The sequence below is a fragment of the Balaenoptera borealis genome (genome assembly GCF_965194805.1).
Source record: "Balaenoptera borealis genome assembly, chromosome: 9".
Taxonomy (NCBI): domain Eukaryota; kingdom Metazoa; phylum Chordata; class Mammalia; order Artiodactyla; family Balaenopteridae; genus Balaenoptera; species Balaenoptera borealis.
Window position 1 is genome coordinate 102225256 of NC_138873.1, and position 17696 is coordinate 102242951.

Below are 17696 nucleotides of genomic sequence, written 5' to 3' on the forward strand. Positions count from 1 at the left end.
GCAGCAGCATCAGAGTCAGCAGTACCTACTCTGGCAGACCTGGCTGTAAATGTATGTAGCTCCTCTAATGATCTCAGGTGAAAGTAAATTATCACAAAACCCCCATTTGATACTTCGTCTCACAAATGCACATAGAGTGACCATAAGAGCAACATCGTGGATGTGGTTGAGCAATGATTTTTCCTGCAATGTAAGATCAAACTGTTAAAATTGAACTAATAATAAACCTAATAACAATGAAAAGTTTTTAAATTTCAGATTAATTACTGTTTTGTAGAAGTTTATTCTTTTATGGTATCATTTGGTTTGGCATGTAGTTTTGCTGAACATTAACTTTACCATTCAGCCATTTGTTGTTTGCCTAAAATGTTAATCTGTGCATGTCTAAATACTTCATTATAGCATGACAGTGATGCCCACTTCCTCCTACCTCAGCAGAAGCTGGAGCTGGGGTGCTCCAGCCCATCTTTAATGTACAGGTATTTGATCTCCTTATCCTCTAGGCAGTGATAACATATTTGAACCAAATATCCCTCCTGTCACCTTTAGTGGGAACAGGCTAGGGATGCAAGGGTCTCACTATTCCATAACAAATGTCAATGGCTAAGGTTTCTGGTTTAAACGTATTTGACTCAATCTGCACGTGAGCTCAGTCTTCTGCTATTATCTTGCCCCCACTTTCCTCACGTTCATTACCTACTAGGTCACTACTATTGTATTTGGGGAGAGGGAGGCATTGCAACAATGGTGATGGTTGGACTAAGGTCACGTCTCTCAGAGCCTCCAAAACTGTGGACCCTTAAGTTACCAACAAAACATCACATGCCCTGAAGTCTGGTAGGTGCTAAAACCATCTGTGTTCTGCTCCAGAAATGGATGAAATGACTCCAACCCTTCTACACCACACTTGGTCTTCTGGTACCAATGGAGCTGAGCGTTGTACCTTCACATCTCTCAGATTCCTTTATAGAACACAGTTCCCTTGGCTTCTGTCTACAGAAGCATTGGGACAAAACTATACTGGACCTGGCTCATGAGAGGTGTTCAGTCTCCACTCCCTTTGATGCCTGGTGTCTGGGGGGTGCTGGGGTGGGTTGACTGGGGCATCAGTGGGTAAGGACAGAGTGATGATGATGACACACAATAAAAATCCTTTCATTGATACATTAAATGGAAAGATATCCCGTGTTTGGGATTAGAAGAATTAATATTGTTAAAATGTCCATACCACTGAAAGCAATGTACAGATTTAATGCAATCGCTATCAAAATACCCATGACATGTTTTGCAGAACTAGAACAAATAATCTTAAATTTTGTATGAAACCACAAAAAAAACCAAATTTCCAAAGCAATCTTGAGAAAAAAAAAAAAGAACAAAGCTGGAGATATCATGCTCCCTGCTTCTACAAAGCTATAGTACAAAGCTATAGTAATTAAAACAGTATGGTGCTGGCACAAAACCATAATCATAGATCAATGGAATAGAATAGAAAGCTCAGACATGTAACCATTAAGTAGCAAATCCCCAGTCTCCCATTCCTGTCCTTATTCTGTTAATTGACCATCTCTCTGTTCCTCAGACAGTCTCATGCCATTTTTTTTTAACTGTGATCGTTATATTAGCTCTTCCATTCTCCTAGATTAAATTCAAAATCCTCTTGCCGAATTAAAAAAGGAATGGTAATACTTTCATGGGTGATTTTGGGGAGAATTGGCATTTTTATTATATAATTGGCATTTTTATTATATTTTTATTATATCCTACAACATAGTATATGTTTTCATTTATTCAAGTTTCCTTTTTTAAAAAGTAACAGTTTTATTGAGGTAAAATTTACATACCATACATCACCCATTTAAAGTGTATAATTCAATTGTTTTTAGGAGATGCACAGAGAGGTGTGACCATCATGACAGTCAATTTTAGAACATTTTCATCATCTTGAAATGAAACTGTAAACATTTAGCCATCACCCCTCTGTCACCCCTTCCCCTCCTAGTTCTAAGCAACCATTAATCTACTTTCCAACTCTATAGATTTACCTATTCTGACCTTTTCATAAAATAAATTTTGTATTTTGTGATTGGCTTCTTTCATTTAGTATAATGTTTTCAAGGTTCATCCATGTTGTAGCACATATTGGTACTTTTTAAAATTACCATATCATATTCCATTGTATGGATGTACCACATTTTGTTTATTCATACATTTACCTTGTTTCCACCTTTTGATATTATGAATAACGCTGCTATGAACATTCATGTACAAGGTTTGGCATGGACATATGTTTTCATATCTCTTGTGTATAAACCTAGGAATGGAATTACTGGGTCATATGGTAACTCTATGTTTAAGTTTAAGAACTGCAGACTGTTTTCCAAAGCAGCTGCACCATTTTACATTCCCACCAGCAGTGTACAAGTGTTCTGATTTTCCACGTCCTCACCAATAATTGTTATTATCTACCTTTTTGATTATAGAAATTCTAGTGTGTGTGAAGTAGTGTCTCACCGTTTTTTTTTTTTAATTGAAGGAGAGTTGATTTACAATATTATATTAGTTTCAGGTGTACAGCATAGTGATTCAGGATTTTTACAGATTATACTCCATTAAACGTTATTACAAGATAATGGCTATATTCCCCTGCGCTGTACAATATATCCTTGTTGCTCATCTATTTTATGCATAGTTGTTTGTATCTCTTAATTCCCTATCCTTACTTTGTCCCTTCCCTTTCCCTCTTCCCTTTGATAATCATTGGTTTGTTTTCTATATCTGTGAGTCTGTTTCTGTTTTGCATACATTTATTTGTATTATTTTTTAGATTCCACATATAAATGATATCATACAGTATACTTATTTCACTAAGCATAATATTCTCTAGGTCCATCCTCACTGTGGTTTTGATTTACAGTTCCCTAAAGACTAATGTTGAGCATTTTTTCATATGTTTATTGGCTATTTGTATATCTCCTTGAGAAATGCATATATAGATACTTTGTCCATTTTAAATTGGGTTATTTGCCTTTTATTGTTCAGTTGTAAGGGTTCTTTATATATTTTGGATACAAGTATCTCATCAGATTTATGATTTGCAAATATTTTCTCCCATTATGAGTTGTCTTTTCACTTTCTTGATAGTGTCCTTTGAAGCACAGAAGTTTTTAATTTTGATGAAATCCAATTTATCTATTTTTGTTGTTGTTGTTGCTTGTGCTTTGGTGTCATATCTAGGAAACTATTACCAAATATGAGGTCATGAAGATTTACCATCATGATTTCTTCTAAGAGTTTTATAATTTTTTCCCTTCACTTAGGTCTTTGATACATTTTGAGTTACTTTTTGTGTATGGTGTGAGGTAAGGGTGCAACTCCATTTTTTTGCACATGTCTATCTAGTTATTCCAGTACTATTTGTTGAAAAGACTATTCTTTCCCATTGAATGATGTTGAGATCTTTGTTCAAAATCACTTGACCATTACCCATGGATTTATTTCTGGACTCTCAGTTCTATACTATTGATTAATATGTATATCCTATATCAGTATCACACTATCTTGATTACTGTTGCTTCATAGTAAGTTTTAAAGTTGGGAAGTGTGTGTCTTCCCACTTCTTTTTTTTTTCAATATAGTTTTGGCTACTCTGGGTCAAGTTTCCTTTTAAGTATAGTTTTTCTTTTTCTGCATACATGAAAAAAATGTACATTTTTTTTCTTGTTAGGTTAAGAGTTATATATTTTTGTTGGAATTTATTTTCCCAATTGTATTATAATTGGCGTTTGCTGTTAATGGGAAAGCTATTAATTTTTTTTACTGATTTTTTAATGACTGGCCTAGTACTCAGGCAACTCCTTTTTGCTAGTAGTCATTTAATTGATTCTCTTTGGTAGGCAGTTATATCATATGCAAATAACTGTCATTGTGTCTTTTCTTTTCCTATATCTATGTATTCTTTCTTTTCTGGCCTTTTTGTATTGGCTAATATTGAATAACAGTGGTCATAGTAGGAGCCTTGCTCATCCCTGGCTTGAGTGAGGATGCTTTTAATGTTTCATCATTAAGTGTGATGGATTCAGACAATTATCATCGAACTGCATCTTAAAAGGATGAAGGAGCGATCTAGATAAAGTGGTGGGAGGAATTGTGGGGACATTTGGGGTCAGTTGGGTGGAAGGCATTCTTGTCAGAGGTAACAGCATGAGCAAAGACTTCAGGTTGAGGGACAGTATGCGTGCATGTAGGAAACAGCAAGAAATTATATGTTGCTGTATCATAAATTATAAAAGTAGAGAATAGGGAGAGAAGAGGCTGAGGAGCTGGAGAAGGACCAATCCTACAGGATCTTGATGGCCATATTGAATTTTATTCTTTCTATTTTGGAGAACCATGGAAAGATTTCAAGTAGGGAGGTGACATTGTCACTGAGGGACATTATCACATCTTCTTTGTTAAAAGAATTTAAATTATTTTCATGGCTACAATATGTCCAACCAGGTAATGAATCATTTGCAGTTCCTGAAACGCAGCAGATTCGCTGGTACTTTCTTGCCCTGGAAGGCATCCCCTCTGTCAGAAGTGCCCTCTGCCCACTCTGGGCCAGGTAGAGCACGAATACATGTCTCATGTGCCACCTGCTGTCAAAGCATTTACCGGGTTGCAGTGTAATTGTCCACAGGCCCATCTTTCTCACTCTTCTGAGTTCCTTGAGGCCAGGAAGAAAGCTTTTTATTTCTGAAACCCACTGGGGGTGCATAATGGAATGGATTAAAAAAAGGACCAAATAAATGTAACAGCTGTGGGTTGGCAGGGAGAGTATTGTAGAGGGGTTGGGAGAGGTAAGTCATACGGATCGTTAAGGACACAACTGGTTAGAAAACTGGTGTCTCACGTCTCTCTTTGCTCCTTCCTTGTACCTTAGAGTTGCTGCAGTGTGAAAAGCTTCTTTTATACCTTGTGCAGTCCCGGTGCATGGAAAAGCTTTATGGTATTGTTTGACCCACGCTCTCTAGATGTCCCTGAACTCTGGTATGCTGTGCAAATTATTCACCCTGGGATGAGGCATGCAATTCCTCTTCACCCATTGTTTGCTGCTGAAAGCCTGAGTGACTGGGAGCCATCTTTCTGAATAAAGCAGGCAGAGAAAGTGTGGGAAGGGAGCAAGCCCGTCAGTCATGAGGTGCACAGCGTTCTGGACGAAGTGTCTAAATTCCATGATGATCTCAGTAAAATGAGTTCAGGATATTTTAACCCCACTGTTTTGATCCCATGTTTAGGAATAAAAACATTTACATCTCTCTTAAACTAACTTGAAAGTGTATCTGGTGTACAGAAAGTATTTTCCAGAGAAAACCCCATTAAATAAATTTAATATTTTTACTGATTTTCTGTTCATTGCAGTTAACCCTTTCAATTTTTCCCCATCTTTACTCTGATGATACTGTAGGGATCAGTGTTTTAGTGATGACAAGCATTTTTTATTCCAGAATTAACCTTCGTATCTGCATCGTGAGCTGTCTTCCATGGCCGCACTTTCTGCCAGGCTCAATTTTGCAAGATCCAAATTTTGTCAATTTTCATTCTTTCATTTCTTTATAGTCAATTATAAATGTACTGTCAGTTTTCGCTATTGTTAGTTGTCTTGTTTTCTATCATATTTAATTTTCCTAAGTTAATTTGTAGTTTTCAATATTACCAATACAATCTGATTTTTCAAAACGTCTTTTAACTAAAACAGCGTCATGCATTAAGTTAGAGCTGTTCCCAGTATTATTATGCTGGTCCTTTCTTCTAGTAACCTTTCTATGGATTGGGTAAAAGAGACATAGTTTGTGTTTACATCTGGATGCAAAAAGCAAGACAAATGTGAACCTGGGTTCTTGGCTGGTTCAAAATAATAGAGTTAAAACATCATGCTCTGTGGCAAGCTGGTTGGCTTTTTAAGGGTAGCAATTTTTGTTTTGTAAATGTGACAGGCTTATGGTTCCTATATTTTTTACTTCCATTTTGTTTTTTCATAAATTTATGAAAATTTCTCTAACAAGGTAAGTTTTCCCCCAGCTCCTCTAAGGGGATTTTCCGTCTAATGATTTTCCATTCAAGCTCTACTGTATTGAATTCCTTTAGGGTGGACTTTTGTTTCTGACAATAATCTTATTCTTTTCTAATGACTTTTGCAAATTTCACATTGAGGTCCAGGAGAAGAGTAAAGATAAAGTTAGATTTATTTTTGCAATTCATCCTAGACATTGCAAGTGAAAAAAACCCTTGACTATTCATTTCTTTTCTCCTTTCTCAGAAAAGCACTTTAAAAAAGAGAGATTGTAAAACAAGGTTCTGAGGGATTGATAAATCAAGACAGGGGATTGAATTCTAGGATTCCAGAATTAGGACAATCTAAACCTTCTTTGTGGAAGAGCATTTGGTTTGGAGAGTGCTTGAAATGCCACAAGACCGGAGAGAGTAAAGAACAGATCTTCACCACATGCCTGTGAGCTATCATTCTACTTGGCACTGCATCCTACAATGTGGCCTGCTGCTGGCTTGAGGCTTAAATCAACAAGTAAAGGTTTTAGAAGAGCACAGCAGGTGCTGGCTGGCTATCATTTTTTAGTGGGTACTGTCATGGTCCCTGCAGTTAGGAGACATTCCTGGTCCTTAAGGGGCTCGTCTTGGTCTGGGGGACGACTAACAACAATTACCCGACAGTGCTTGTTAAGGGCTGAGATTAGGGGTCCGCCCAAGCTGCTGTGGAGGCACATAACCTAAACCAGTGGTTTTCAAACTTTTTGGTCTCAGAACCCCTCTTCGCTCTTAAAAATTACTGAGGGACTTCCAAGAGTTTTTGTTTATATGGGTTAGTGATATGTATTGATATTTACCGTCTTAGAAATTAAACGTAAGAACAATAAAGAACATTAAAAAAACCCGAAATTCATTGTTACCATAAATATTTATTATGAAAAATACGTTTACCAACAAAATTTAATGAAAGAGTGGCATTGTTTTAAATTTTTGCAAATATCTGCATTGTCGGGCTTCACGGAGGATGGCCGGATTCTCCCTTCTGCTTCTGCCTTAAATCGGTTGCTACCCGTTGTTTCGGTTGAGGGAGATGAAGAAAATTGGGCCTTATACACATGCCACTGCAAAAGAACTGGAGACCCTCTGAAAGGGCTTGGGGCCCCCTCCGCAGATCCTCTGGCCACACTTGAGAACTGCTTAGATCGGGAACATTTCTTGGAGGAGGCAGCTTGAGCCCTGAACGCAGGCCGGCTTGCTAACGGGGGAACGACAAGGGCGAGGCGATTCACGACGGGACTGCAGTGCAAAGCCCGCAGGGATTCCTGGGCAAGGGGCTCAGTCCGCGCCACCCTCGCCCGCCATTCTGGAACACACACTCAATTCGTAAAAAGCACCTAAGGGGGAGCAGATCTGCCCATCAATATCACGTTAAGCAGGAAGCTTTAGCGGTTACTACAACCGAGAGAAAGCAACTGTGTGTAGCCTTAGCCCTGGCCCGCGGGCGGTGCCGCGCCCTCGGAAGCCCGGGAGGCTCGCAGCGCGCAGGCGCGGCGCGGCCCCGGAACGGTAAACAGTGCGGTCACGTGACGCGACCCCGCTCCAGCCCCCGCGCCGTCGCCGCACGCCGATGGCTGCGGGGTCTCGCGCCGCCGCACGGTCCCCACGAGGCGAGCGACCCTCGGGCCCTGGGCGGCGGCGGCTGCAACGAGGATAAGGAGGGCGGCGCGGAAGACGGGACGGCGTGGTCCGCAGTGGCCGCCCGGGCCGTGAGGAAGCAGAGGCTGTGGCAGCGACGCCTGCGTCCTGCGCGTACCCCCTCTCGGCGCAGCCGGCCCCCTCCTCCGCGGCGGCGCGGCCACCATCTTCCTCTCGCTGCCAGTGGTAGCGCTCGTCGGCGGAGCTGGTGAGTTGCAGCGCGGCCGGGCGACGGGCGGCCCTCCCCTCCCCCAACCCCAGCCCCGCGCCTCCGCGGCCTCCCGCCCTCCCGCGGTCGCGCTCCGCGCCTTCCTCCCGCGCAGCGGGAAGCAGCGGGAAGGCGCCTCTCGGCTTTTTGCGCGCCGCCCTCGGCCCGCCCGCGCCGCCTCTGCCGCCCAGGACCGTTTGGGCCGCTGTGGCGGGGCCGCCGGGCGGAGGGTCGGGGCCGCGGCCTCCCCGCCGGCTCCGCGCCCGGGCCTCGGGGTGAGTGCGCCGCCGCGCGGGCGCGCAGGCCGGGCGGCACGGCGGGCGCTGCCGGGGAGGCCCAGCCCGCAGGCCCCGACCCGGCCCTTCGGCATCGAGCTTTGGGCCCCGGCCCGGCAGCCGGCGCTGGCCTTGGCCGCGAAGCCGAGCCGGGTGCCCGCTGGTGGGGACGAGGAGTCGGCGCTCCATCCACCCTCCTGCGACCGCGCGCTTTTGTGCCCGGGACCCAAACTGTCGACTCCTTTTGCATAGTTTGAAATGAGAGACCTGGAATCTGGCCTTCGATAATACGTGTAATTTAATGAGCCACTTGTCGATACGTGGGTGTTCATGGTGCTAAATAACTGATCACCTGACCCGGGGGGCGGGGAGGAGGGAGAAAGGGAGGGAATGTTGGTACCGCGCACAGTCCAGTTGCCCCTTCTTTTCCCCAGCTGTGTATTGCCGGGTCCGATGACTTTTTCCCCATCTTTGAATTTTTAAATGCTGTTTCTCGAAGACCGTGATTCGAAGTAATTTGAGTGTGTGATTATTGGTGCTGCTCAGGAATCGTTTGCAGAACATGATCATGAATAGTCATTAATGTAAGTGGCAACAACGACTTAGTATCTTCCTAGTCCTGATCTTCATCACATATAGAGATACTTAATTTAAAATGAAACATCGGTAGCTGAGCCTTAGCAAATACGAACTTTACCACGTTATTTTGGGATGGGGGGGTGGAGATACAGTCAGCTACTTAGGGAGTGCTTAAATAGTATACATTGTTCTACTTAGTTACTGTTTTGGGTTTTAACTTGTCTTCGCTTTTATAAACTGGTGGTTTGAGATCTTCCAAAACTGTGTCTCCATTACTCATTCATTACCTACCATTTTTTGATTCTTGAATGAAGTGTTTGGGATTGTGAAAATGTTGGTGGTAGATGTGTTTCTCTGGTAGAGACACTAGTCAAAGAACCAGGAAATCTTTGCAGCATTCTTGTTTTTGAATTTGTCTCTTCATTCCAGAGCATAAAAGGTGTGTTGTGAAGATTATTGTTTCAGATAGTGATTACTTAACGGTCATTACCACTTAGACCTTTCTTAATTTATTATTATTTCTCCCCAGTTCTCTTTACTGGCCATATATTACGATAATGAATGTTCTCTTCATCAGCATCTTCATCATCACTATTTTAAAATATATACTCCATTTCCCCATGATAGTAACAGAATTTAAGGAAGTACTTTTAATAGCTATCATTGCGCTGATGAAGCCACACACAGTTCAGTCAGTTCCTTAGCAGCAGAAAGACATCCACTCAACTGAAGTGAGCCACTTGTTAAGTATGCAGAACTACAGCCTTAGAGTTTAAGCTTTATTTGGCAGCTGTATGGGAGATTTGTGAGAAGGATAACACATGAGTTAGTGATGGGACAAGTTTTCCCCTGTTCTGTGCATGTTTTGTAGGTCCATTTACTGAAGAGCTTGAAAATATAATTTATTATACTGCTTTTGCATCCTTCGGGAGGATAGTGAACTTCCTTATCGATCACACTGAATTAGTTATGCATTCTGTGCTGTGGGGATAGACCTCAGATAACTGTCTAGCTGATCCTGTGATACACTCATCTGTTGCATGTTCAGATAAGTCAAATCTATGAGAAGTGGTTTGTGTAAATGTAGGTGAAAAATAGCTTTGGTCCGAAGCAACTTTAAGGATAGAAAAATGGAAAGGAACTTGTCTTTATGTTAATCATTTAAAACCATAATATTAAAATTTCAATTGTATTGAGTATTGAAATCAGGGAAGGTTGATAATTTTTGACATATAATAGCATGTTAATAAAACTTTTTGATAAAAGTTAGTTTTTGGGTACTAAAATATAGATAATGGTTATCTTCCTTGACATGGTAACTTGGTGCTTGCCTTTTTGATACATTTTGCTTTCTTAAATGTGCTATTTTTATTATTTTTTTTCTTTACACAGATTTCTCATGAAATCTTTTTTACTTAATTTTTGTCTGGAGGTAAGATCTTTATTATATTTAATGAAGAAATGAGGTTTATTGATTAGCATTTCAGGTTTGTGGATTACCACCACACAGTGTCAGGGAGTGCAAGGTTCTTGGAGTGCTGACTTCTAAATATTTTTGTTCATCTACATTTCATCAATTCTTCTGGACACGTGGTTGCTGGATTTCTTTTCTGCAACAGTACATCTTGGGCTCTATTTCTTTCATTTCTTCTTTGAGCACCCTCTGAGAATCCTGGAGTATCTTTTCAGAAGCATAGACAACTTATTTTTTAACTACAAAAGATTTGGCAAATTGTTACACATTTCTGATGCTGTTGCATTTTTAAGAACAGTAAAAAAAAACTTCTCTTTTAATGTTGCCCTTTGATTACACAGCGAATGGTATTGACAGTATTGATTTGATTCAAAATATTTGAGACCCAGGTGCTGTCTGTATGCTCAAGGAACATAATCTAGGTTGAGAAACCAGATTCAGACATGAGATGTTAAATCACTGTGTTAGAGTTAAAAGAGAAAGATATTTCAAGAGTTACAAAACACAGTGTGTGAGGAATTGCCAAATGTATAGACTGGACAATTATGGTCATGCATCGTGTATTTAATTTAGATCATTTTTTAATGGTCGGGATTAAAATTTTTATGGTCGTTTGTATAATGGAGAGAAATAGTTAAGCAAAAACTTCAAAATAGTATCCTGAAGTTTTATCTTTTGGCACAGTCTAACTTTATTAGGAAAATTTTGAATGGCATAGTAGATTGTACAGAAAAGCTAAAGTTTTAATTCACTCATAATTTGTGTGAGATGGCCACATGAAACCATTCTAAAATTGTAGTTTTTGAAAATAAATTGTGAAGTTCGTGGTCGATCACTTCCAAAATGATGTTTGTTCTATACACACTGAGGACAGCCATTGTAATTTTTATATGTAGGGAGTGGCTAAGTGCATATTTCCCAATTTATTTTGGAAGTGGGCATGTCACTTTGTTTCCAGTATTTTGATATGTGTTATGAATGTAGACTGCATAAAGTATAGTAGTTTAAAAGTGCAGGCTCAGGAATCTCACTGCCTGGATTCCAGTTTGGGTATACGGGTATACTTCTTGTATTGTGCTTCGCACATACTGCGTTTTTTACAAATTGAAGGTTTGTGGCAATCAAGCATGGAGCAAATCTATTGCCGCCGCCCATTTTTTAAACAGCATTTGCTCACTTTGAGTCTTCTCTGTCACATTTTGGTAATTCTCACAATATTTCAGACTTTTGCATTATTACTATATTTGTTATGGTGTTTTGTGATCGGTGTTACTATTGTCATTATTTTGGGGCACCACAAACCACAACTCTATAAGATGGTGAACTTAATTGTAAATGTTGTGTGTTCTGACTGCTCCACCGACTGGCTGTTCCCTGCCTCTCTCCCTCTCCTTGCGCCTCCCTATTCCTTGAGATGCAACAATATTGAAATTAGGCCAATTAATAACGCTACAATGGCCAGTAAGTGTCCAAGTGAAAGGAAGAGTCCGTGTCTTTCACTTTAAATCAAAAGTTAGAAATGATTAAGCTTAGTGAGGAAGGCGTGTTGAAAGCCGAGATAGGCCAAAAGCTCGGCCTCTTGTGCCGAACAGATAGCCAAGTTGTGGATGCAAGTGAAAAGTTCTTGAAGGAAATTAATTAACTGTGCTATTCCAGTGAACACATGTATTAAGAAAGTGAAACAGCCTTATTGCTGTTACGGAGAAAGTTTTAGTAGTCTGGAAAGAAGATCAAACCAGCCACAACATTCTCTTAAGCCAAAGTCTAATCCAGAGCAAGGCCTTATTAACTCTCTTCTATCTTGTGAAGGCTGAGAGAGGTGGGAAGATAACAGAAGGAAAGCCTGAAGCTAGCAGAGGTTGGTTCATGACGTCTAAGGAAGGAGGTCATCTCCGTAACATAGAAGTTCAAGGTGAAGCAGCAAGTGCTGATGTAGAAGCTACAGCAAGTTATCCAGAAGATCTAGCTAAGATAATTCATGAGGGTGGCTACCCTAAACAGCAGGTTTTCAGTTTAGCCAAAACAGCCTTGTATTGGAAGAAGATGCCATCTAGGATGTTCATAGCTAGAGAGAAGTCAGTGCCTGGTTTCAAAGGATGGGCTGGCTCTCCAGTTAGGGGCTATTGCAGCTGGTGACTTCAAGTTGAAGCCTGTGCTCATTCACCGTTCTGAAAATCCTAGGGCCCTTAAAAATTATGCTGAATCTACTCTGCCTGTGCTCTGTAAATGGAACAACAAAGCCTGCGTGACAGCACGTCCCTTTACAACATGGGTTACTGAATATTTTAAGCCCACTGTTGACCCACTCTCAGAAAAAAAGATTCCTTTCAAAATATCACTGCTCACTGACAATGCACCTGGTCACCCAAGAGCTCTGATGGAGATGGACAGTGGGATGAATGGTTTTCATGCCTGCTCACACAACATCCATTCTGCAAGGAGTCACTTCAACTTTCAAGTCTTATTTTTTACGAAATACGTTTTGTAAGGCTGTAGGTGCCATAAATAGTGATTCTTCTGAGGGATCTGGGCAGAGTTAGTTGAAAACCTTCTGGAAAGGATTCACCATTCTAGATGCCATTAAGAACATCATGATTCATTGGAAGAGATCAAAATATCAAGATACCCAGGAGTTTGGAAGAAGTTGATTCCAGTCCTCATGGATAACTTTGAAGGGTTCACAGCTTCAGTGGCAGAAGTAATTGTAGTTGTGGCAGTAGCAAGAGAACCAGAATTAGGAGTGGAGCCTGAAGATGTGACTGAATTGCTGTAATCTCATGATAAAATTTGAATGGATGAGGAGTTGCTTCTTATGGATGAGCAAAGACAGTGGTTTCTTGAGAAGAAATCTACTCCTGGTGAAGATGCTGTGAAGGTTGTTGAAATGACAGCAAAGGATTTAGATATTGCATAAACTTAATTGATAAAGCAGCTACAGGGTTTGAGAAGACTGACTCCAGTTTTGAAAGAAGTACTGCAGTGGGTAGCATGCTATCAAACAGTGTGTCATGCTGTAGAGACATCGTGGAAGGAAGAGTCAGTCATTGCAGCAGACTTCGTTGTCTTCTGGTTTCAAGACGTTGCCGCAGCTGCGCCAGCCTTGAGCAGCCACCACCCTGATCAGTCAGCGCCACCAACATGGAGGCAGGACCCTCCACCGGCAAGACGATTACAGCTTGTTGAAGGCTCAGATGATGGTTAGCATTTTTTAGCAATGAAGTATTTTTAATTAAGTTTTGTACATTTTTTTAGACATAATGCTATTGCATACTTAATAGACTATACAGTTTATTGTAAACATAGCTTTTATGTGCACTGGGAAACCAAAAAATTGGTGTGACTTGCTTTATTGCGAGCAATATTGACTTTATTGTGGTGGTCTGGAACTGACACTGCAGTATCTTTGAGGTACATCTGTCCTGGGTATGTGACCTACACAATGGTCTGGACCTCAGTTTGCTCCTCTGCAAAATAGAAGTAATAATTACACCTACCTCACAGGGTTGTTGTGAGAAACTAATGAGAATCGCATACAGTATAGTTAGCACAGGGCCTGGCACATAGTACATGCTTAGTACATGTTAGCTTGGTCTGTCATTAGGCCAGTTTTGATGACTTGTGCTGTTGCTGTGGTTAATCCAAACTGCTAGAGCTTCTCATAATGACAGTAGGGTATGGTTGTAAACTTTGAAGGTAATTTTCTTACTAATAACTAAGTAATTCTGCTTTTGCCCGTTTCAACTTGCACTCGATAGTTCTTTTTCGAGGTTCTTACGTCTGCTTTGGTCTTAGTATGGCAGTCATCTTGGATTCTTATATATTCTTTACCTGATAAATTCAGAAACAAAGTTATGATCCTTTTTTTTTTTTCTTAGGTAGTCTTGCCAGTAGATTCTAACGAATGAAACTGGACCAGAATTTGAAATGGGTGTGTAGAGCAGGTGGTGAGGTTGCATTGCTGCTAGAATTGTACTTTTTAGAATTGTGTTATACCACACGTCTTAACCATTTAGTGACTTTCCTTGACTTTGTCTTGGAAGGATAACTTATTCATCTTTAACATTGTTATATCATGGTGGTGAAGAACTGACCTTTGTGTCAGTGGATTTGAGTTCTAGCTCTGTCACTTATTTATTCTGTAATATTGGGTGTAACTTTGCTAAGCTTTAGCTTCTCTCATATAAATTGAGAATAATAATAATAGCTGCTTAATTGTGTGGCTGTGAAGTTTAATGACATTATACATTTAAGTTAGCACGGTGCCTGGAACATAATAAATAGTGAATTTAACTGTGTGAAGCGATAATGCAGGGCAGTGGTAAGTGCATTGACTTTTGAATGAAGATTTTTGCCTTCAGATTTCAACTCCACCACTTACTATAGCAAGTAATTTAACCTCTTTGATCCCAGTTTTATTTATTTTTGTATAATCAAGATTATAATATAGCATTGTTGTGAGGAGTAAATTAATAAATGTAGAGCAGAGTTTCTTAACCTCAGCACTGTTTTTTGGCTGGCTAATTCTTTGTGGTGGGGCTTTCCTAGTGCATTGTAGTATATTTACTAGATGCCAGTAGCATGCCCTCCAGTTTTGATGACCAAAAATGTCTCCATTTTCGAATTAAGCCAGAAGTCCTCTGGAGAGGCTTAATCACCTCTGATGCTCTGATGGAGAACTAATGTAAAGCATGTCGACCGTTGCCTGGTCTGAAGTTAGAGCACATTAAGTTTTATATATTATCATTGTTTTAGTAGTGGTACCTTTTTTTTTCCCTACTGCTCCTACTACTGCCTGTTAGAAATTTGCTAATAGTGAGCATGCCTGATGAATTGACAGCTTAATTTAATCTATGGTGTAGGGGTCGGAAGGCAACAAGCAGTTCCATTCTCAGTGCCTTTGCATTTAGGTCTTTGCCTGAATTGCTGTTCCCCATTTATGCATGGATCACTCCCTCATTTCAGGTTTTGGCTCACATGTTGCCCTTATTAGCAAGGCCTTCATTTACTGTCTTACGTAGAATGCTCTCCTTCTCCCATCACTATTACAGTGTTTAATTATTCTTCATAGATTTTATAATCTCCTGATATATATTTGTCCTCCCACCAACATCCTCATACACACGCACGCGCGCGTGCCTTTGATAGCTTTAGTGATTTATTGGTAGGCTTATTCTGTGCAATTTTTTAAGGAAAATAAGATTAAATGCATAGTTTTACTTTGAGGATGTTTCTGAGAAGTTGAGGTAGTCAATTTTAGTTTGTTCTTAATTTACAGGGGATTTTGGTAGAAGTGTAATTTTTTTCCCCTGTTGGCGTTTTCTAAATCTTTTCGCATTCTATTCATACACGAAACACTTAGAAAACAATATACACTGGTTTTATCAGTGTAAATGAAATTTGGCTGCAGTATAATTCTCTGAGTGACAGATGACACAAGTGGGAAATATCTCTGGACTCAGATTAAATTTTATTCAGGGTGTTAGTACTGATGCTTATTTTTAGTTGTATTCTGAGTCTTTCTAAATGGTCCATTAGGCCCAAACTCTGGCATTCATAATTAGCACCTGCTGTTCTTTTGCCTGGAGTAGCCTCTGGACCTTTAGGACCAAGCTCACGTGTCACTTACTTACCCTTTCTTGGCCTCGTGGATTTTACCTTCCTCTGTGGTACTGAGCCCTTCAGTATGACAATTTCATATTTTGTTGTGATGTTTATATGTTGTCGTATTTGTTTATATGTCCATACTTGATTTTGGATTATGAGTTCCTTGAATTTGAGACTGGGGTTTGTTTCACTGGTATACTTATGATAGTACTTTTTTTTTTTTTGATAGTACTTTATAGTAGATACTTGATAAATACATGAATAAATGAGTAATTTTGAATTAAGCAAATTATCCAATTCTCTGACTTAGCTGGATACATCCTATTGTCTGCAAACTTGAGGTGTGACTGTGAACCCATAAGTAATTTCTGATTTGAGCATTATGTATTCCCAAGTTAATAGTATCAATTCAGTTGTATACATGCATATCATTAGCCTCTCAAAATACATCCTAGATAGGTTTGTTATGTTCTGTTATGTTTTAATTATTAAATTTGTAATGCCGAATGTAAGGAAGCATTTAAGTAAAATTTCAGTGTAAGAAACAGGAATTTGTCTGTTTATTTACTTATTTTTTGGCTGTTTTGCGCGGCCTGTGGGATCTTAGTTCCCCAACCAGGGATTGAACCCGGGCCCTCAGCAGTGAAAGCGCAGAGTCTTAACCACTGGACCGCCAGAAATTTGTTTAAATCAAGCAATTTGTTTAATTAACAGACACTGAATCATCTCTTAAATTTTTCCTTAATTAGATCGATTATCTTTATCTACATGGCTAGGTATTTCAGGACATTGTATTTTAGGTTAGTGTTCTTTTTTTTTTTTTAAAAAGACCTTATTTTGGAGTAGTTTTAGATATATAGAAAAGTTGCAAACATAGTGTAGAATTCCCATATACCCTTTATCTAGTTTTCTTGATTGTTACATTTGACATAACGTTAATGTCTTTATCAGAACTAGAGGTTAACATTATTATTAACTAAACTGCAGACTTTATTCTGATTTCACCAGTTTTGTTTTTCCACTACTGTCCTTTTTCTGTTCCATGACCCAAATCAGGATACCACATTGCATTTAGTAGATGAGTGTGTTCGTGTTAAGTAAGGTTAATATTTCTACAATTGGCTAACATTTGTTTAACAATTTGGCATGGAGAGTTTTAATTTTATTTTTGATATATTGAACACTTGATATCTAAAACTGATTTTTTAAAATAAACGACTGTTTTATATTTGCATTCATTGTCACTTTTAAGATAACCTTGCGATATGGCTGTATACTGTGATTTTGGGCATTCTTCCTTTGGAATTGGCTCCAGAGCCTGTTGGAACGACTTAAGAAAATTCAGTCTTACCAATTTATAACAATTTCACAAAACACTTGTGTAAAAATTGTTTACTTTGGATCCATAAGTTTGGGGTGCTTTATACCATATTTTTTCCTGTAAGATCCCCAGTTGCATTGGTATATTAAAGGTGTCTGGCACAATGGTAGCTGGTTAATGAACACTTTTTGAATAAATTAAAGGTATTTCTCGACATTTGACGCTTTTATGCTAATCTATTTATTTAATCCAGGGCAACACACTTTATATAAGTCATACTAGTTTTGGCCGGAAAAAAAACACCCCATACTGGAAAATTCGGTTCACCCATCTTATTTACAGTATGCTTTACTTTTTTTTAAAAAAATTGATCTTTAAATATTGTCTGCTGTTGAGATTAAAAAATATGCCACAGGCTCTGAAGGCACGTTTTAGTAAAAGAGTTTGGGATGATTCACTAACAGTATCATTGAAAAAACAATGTATTGCTCATTTAGATCACCCTTTAGAACG

The 17696-nt window shown here is 39.6% G+C and overlaps 1 protein-coding gene across 5 annotated transcripts in view; it reads left to right on the forward strand.

Annotated features, from left to right (window-relative positions):
• The first annotated feature begins 7294 nt into the window (after window positions 1-7294).
• Window positions 7295-17696, forward strand: part of PHF3 (PHD finger protein 3) — a 106613-nt gene continuing 96211 nt past the window's right edge. For 2 of the 5 annotated variants that reach the window (XM_082404948.1, XM_082404950.1), the window contains exon 1: window positions 7295-7930. Coding sequence is in view for 1 of the 5 variants with exons in the window: in XM_082404949.1 (XP_082261075.1) it covers window positions 8788-8789 (2 nt within the window). In the remaining 4 variants the exon portion in view is untranslated. Of the gene's footprint in view, window positions 7931-8772; window positions 8790-17696 lie in introns of those variants that run through there. The other 3 variants (XM_082404952.1, XM_082404954.1, XM_082404949.1) reach the window with 3 other exon arrangements.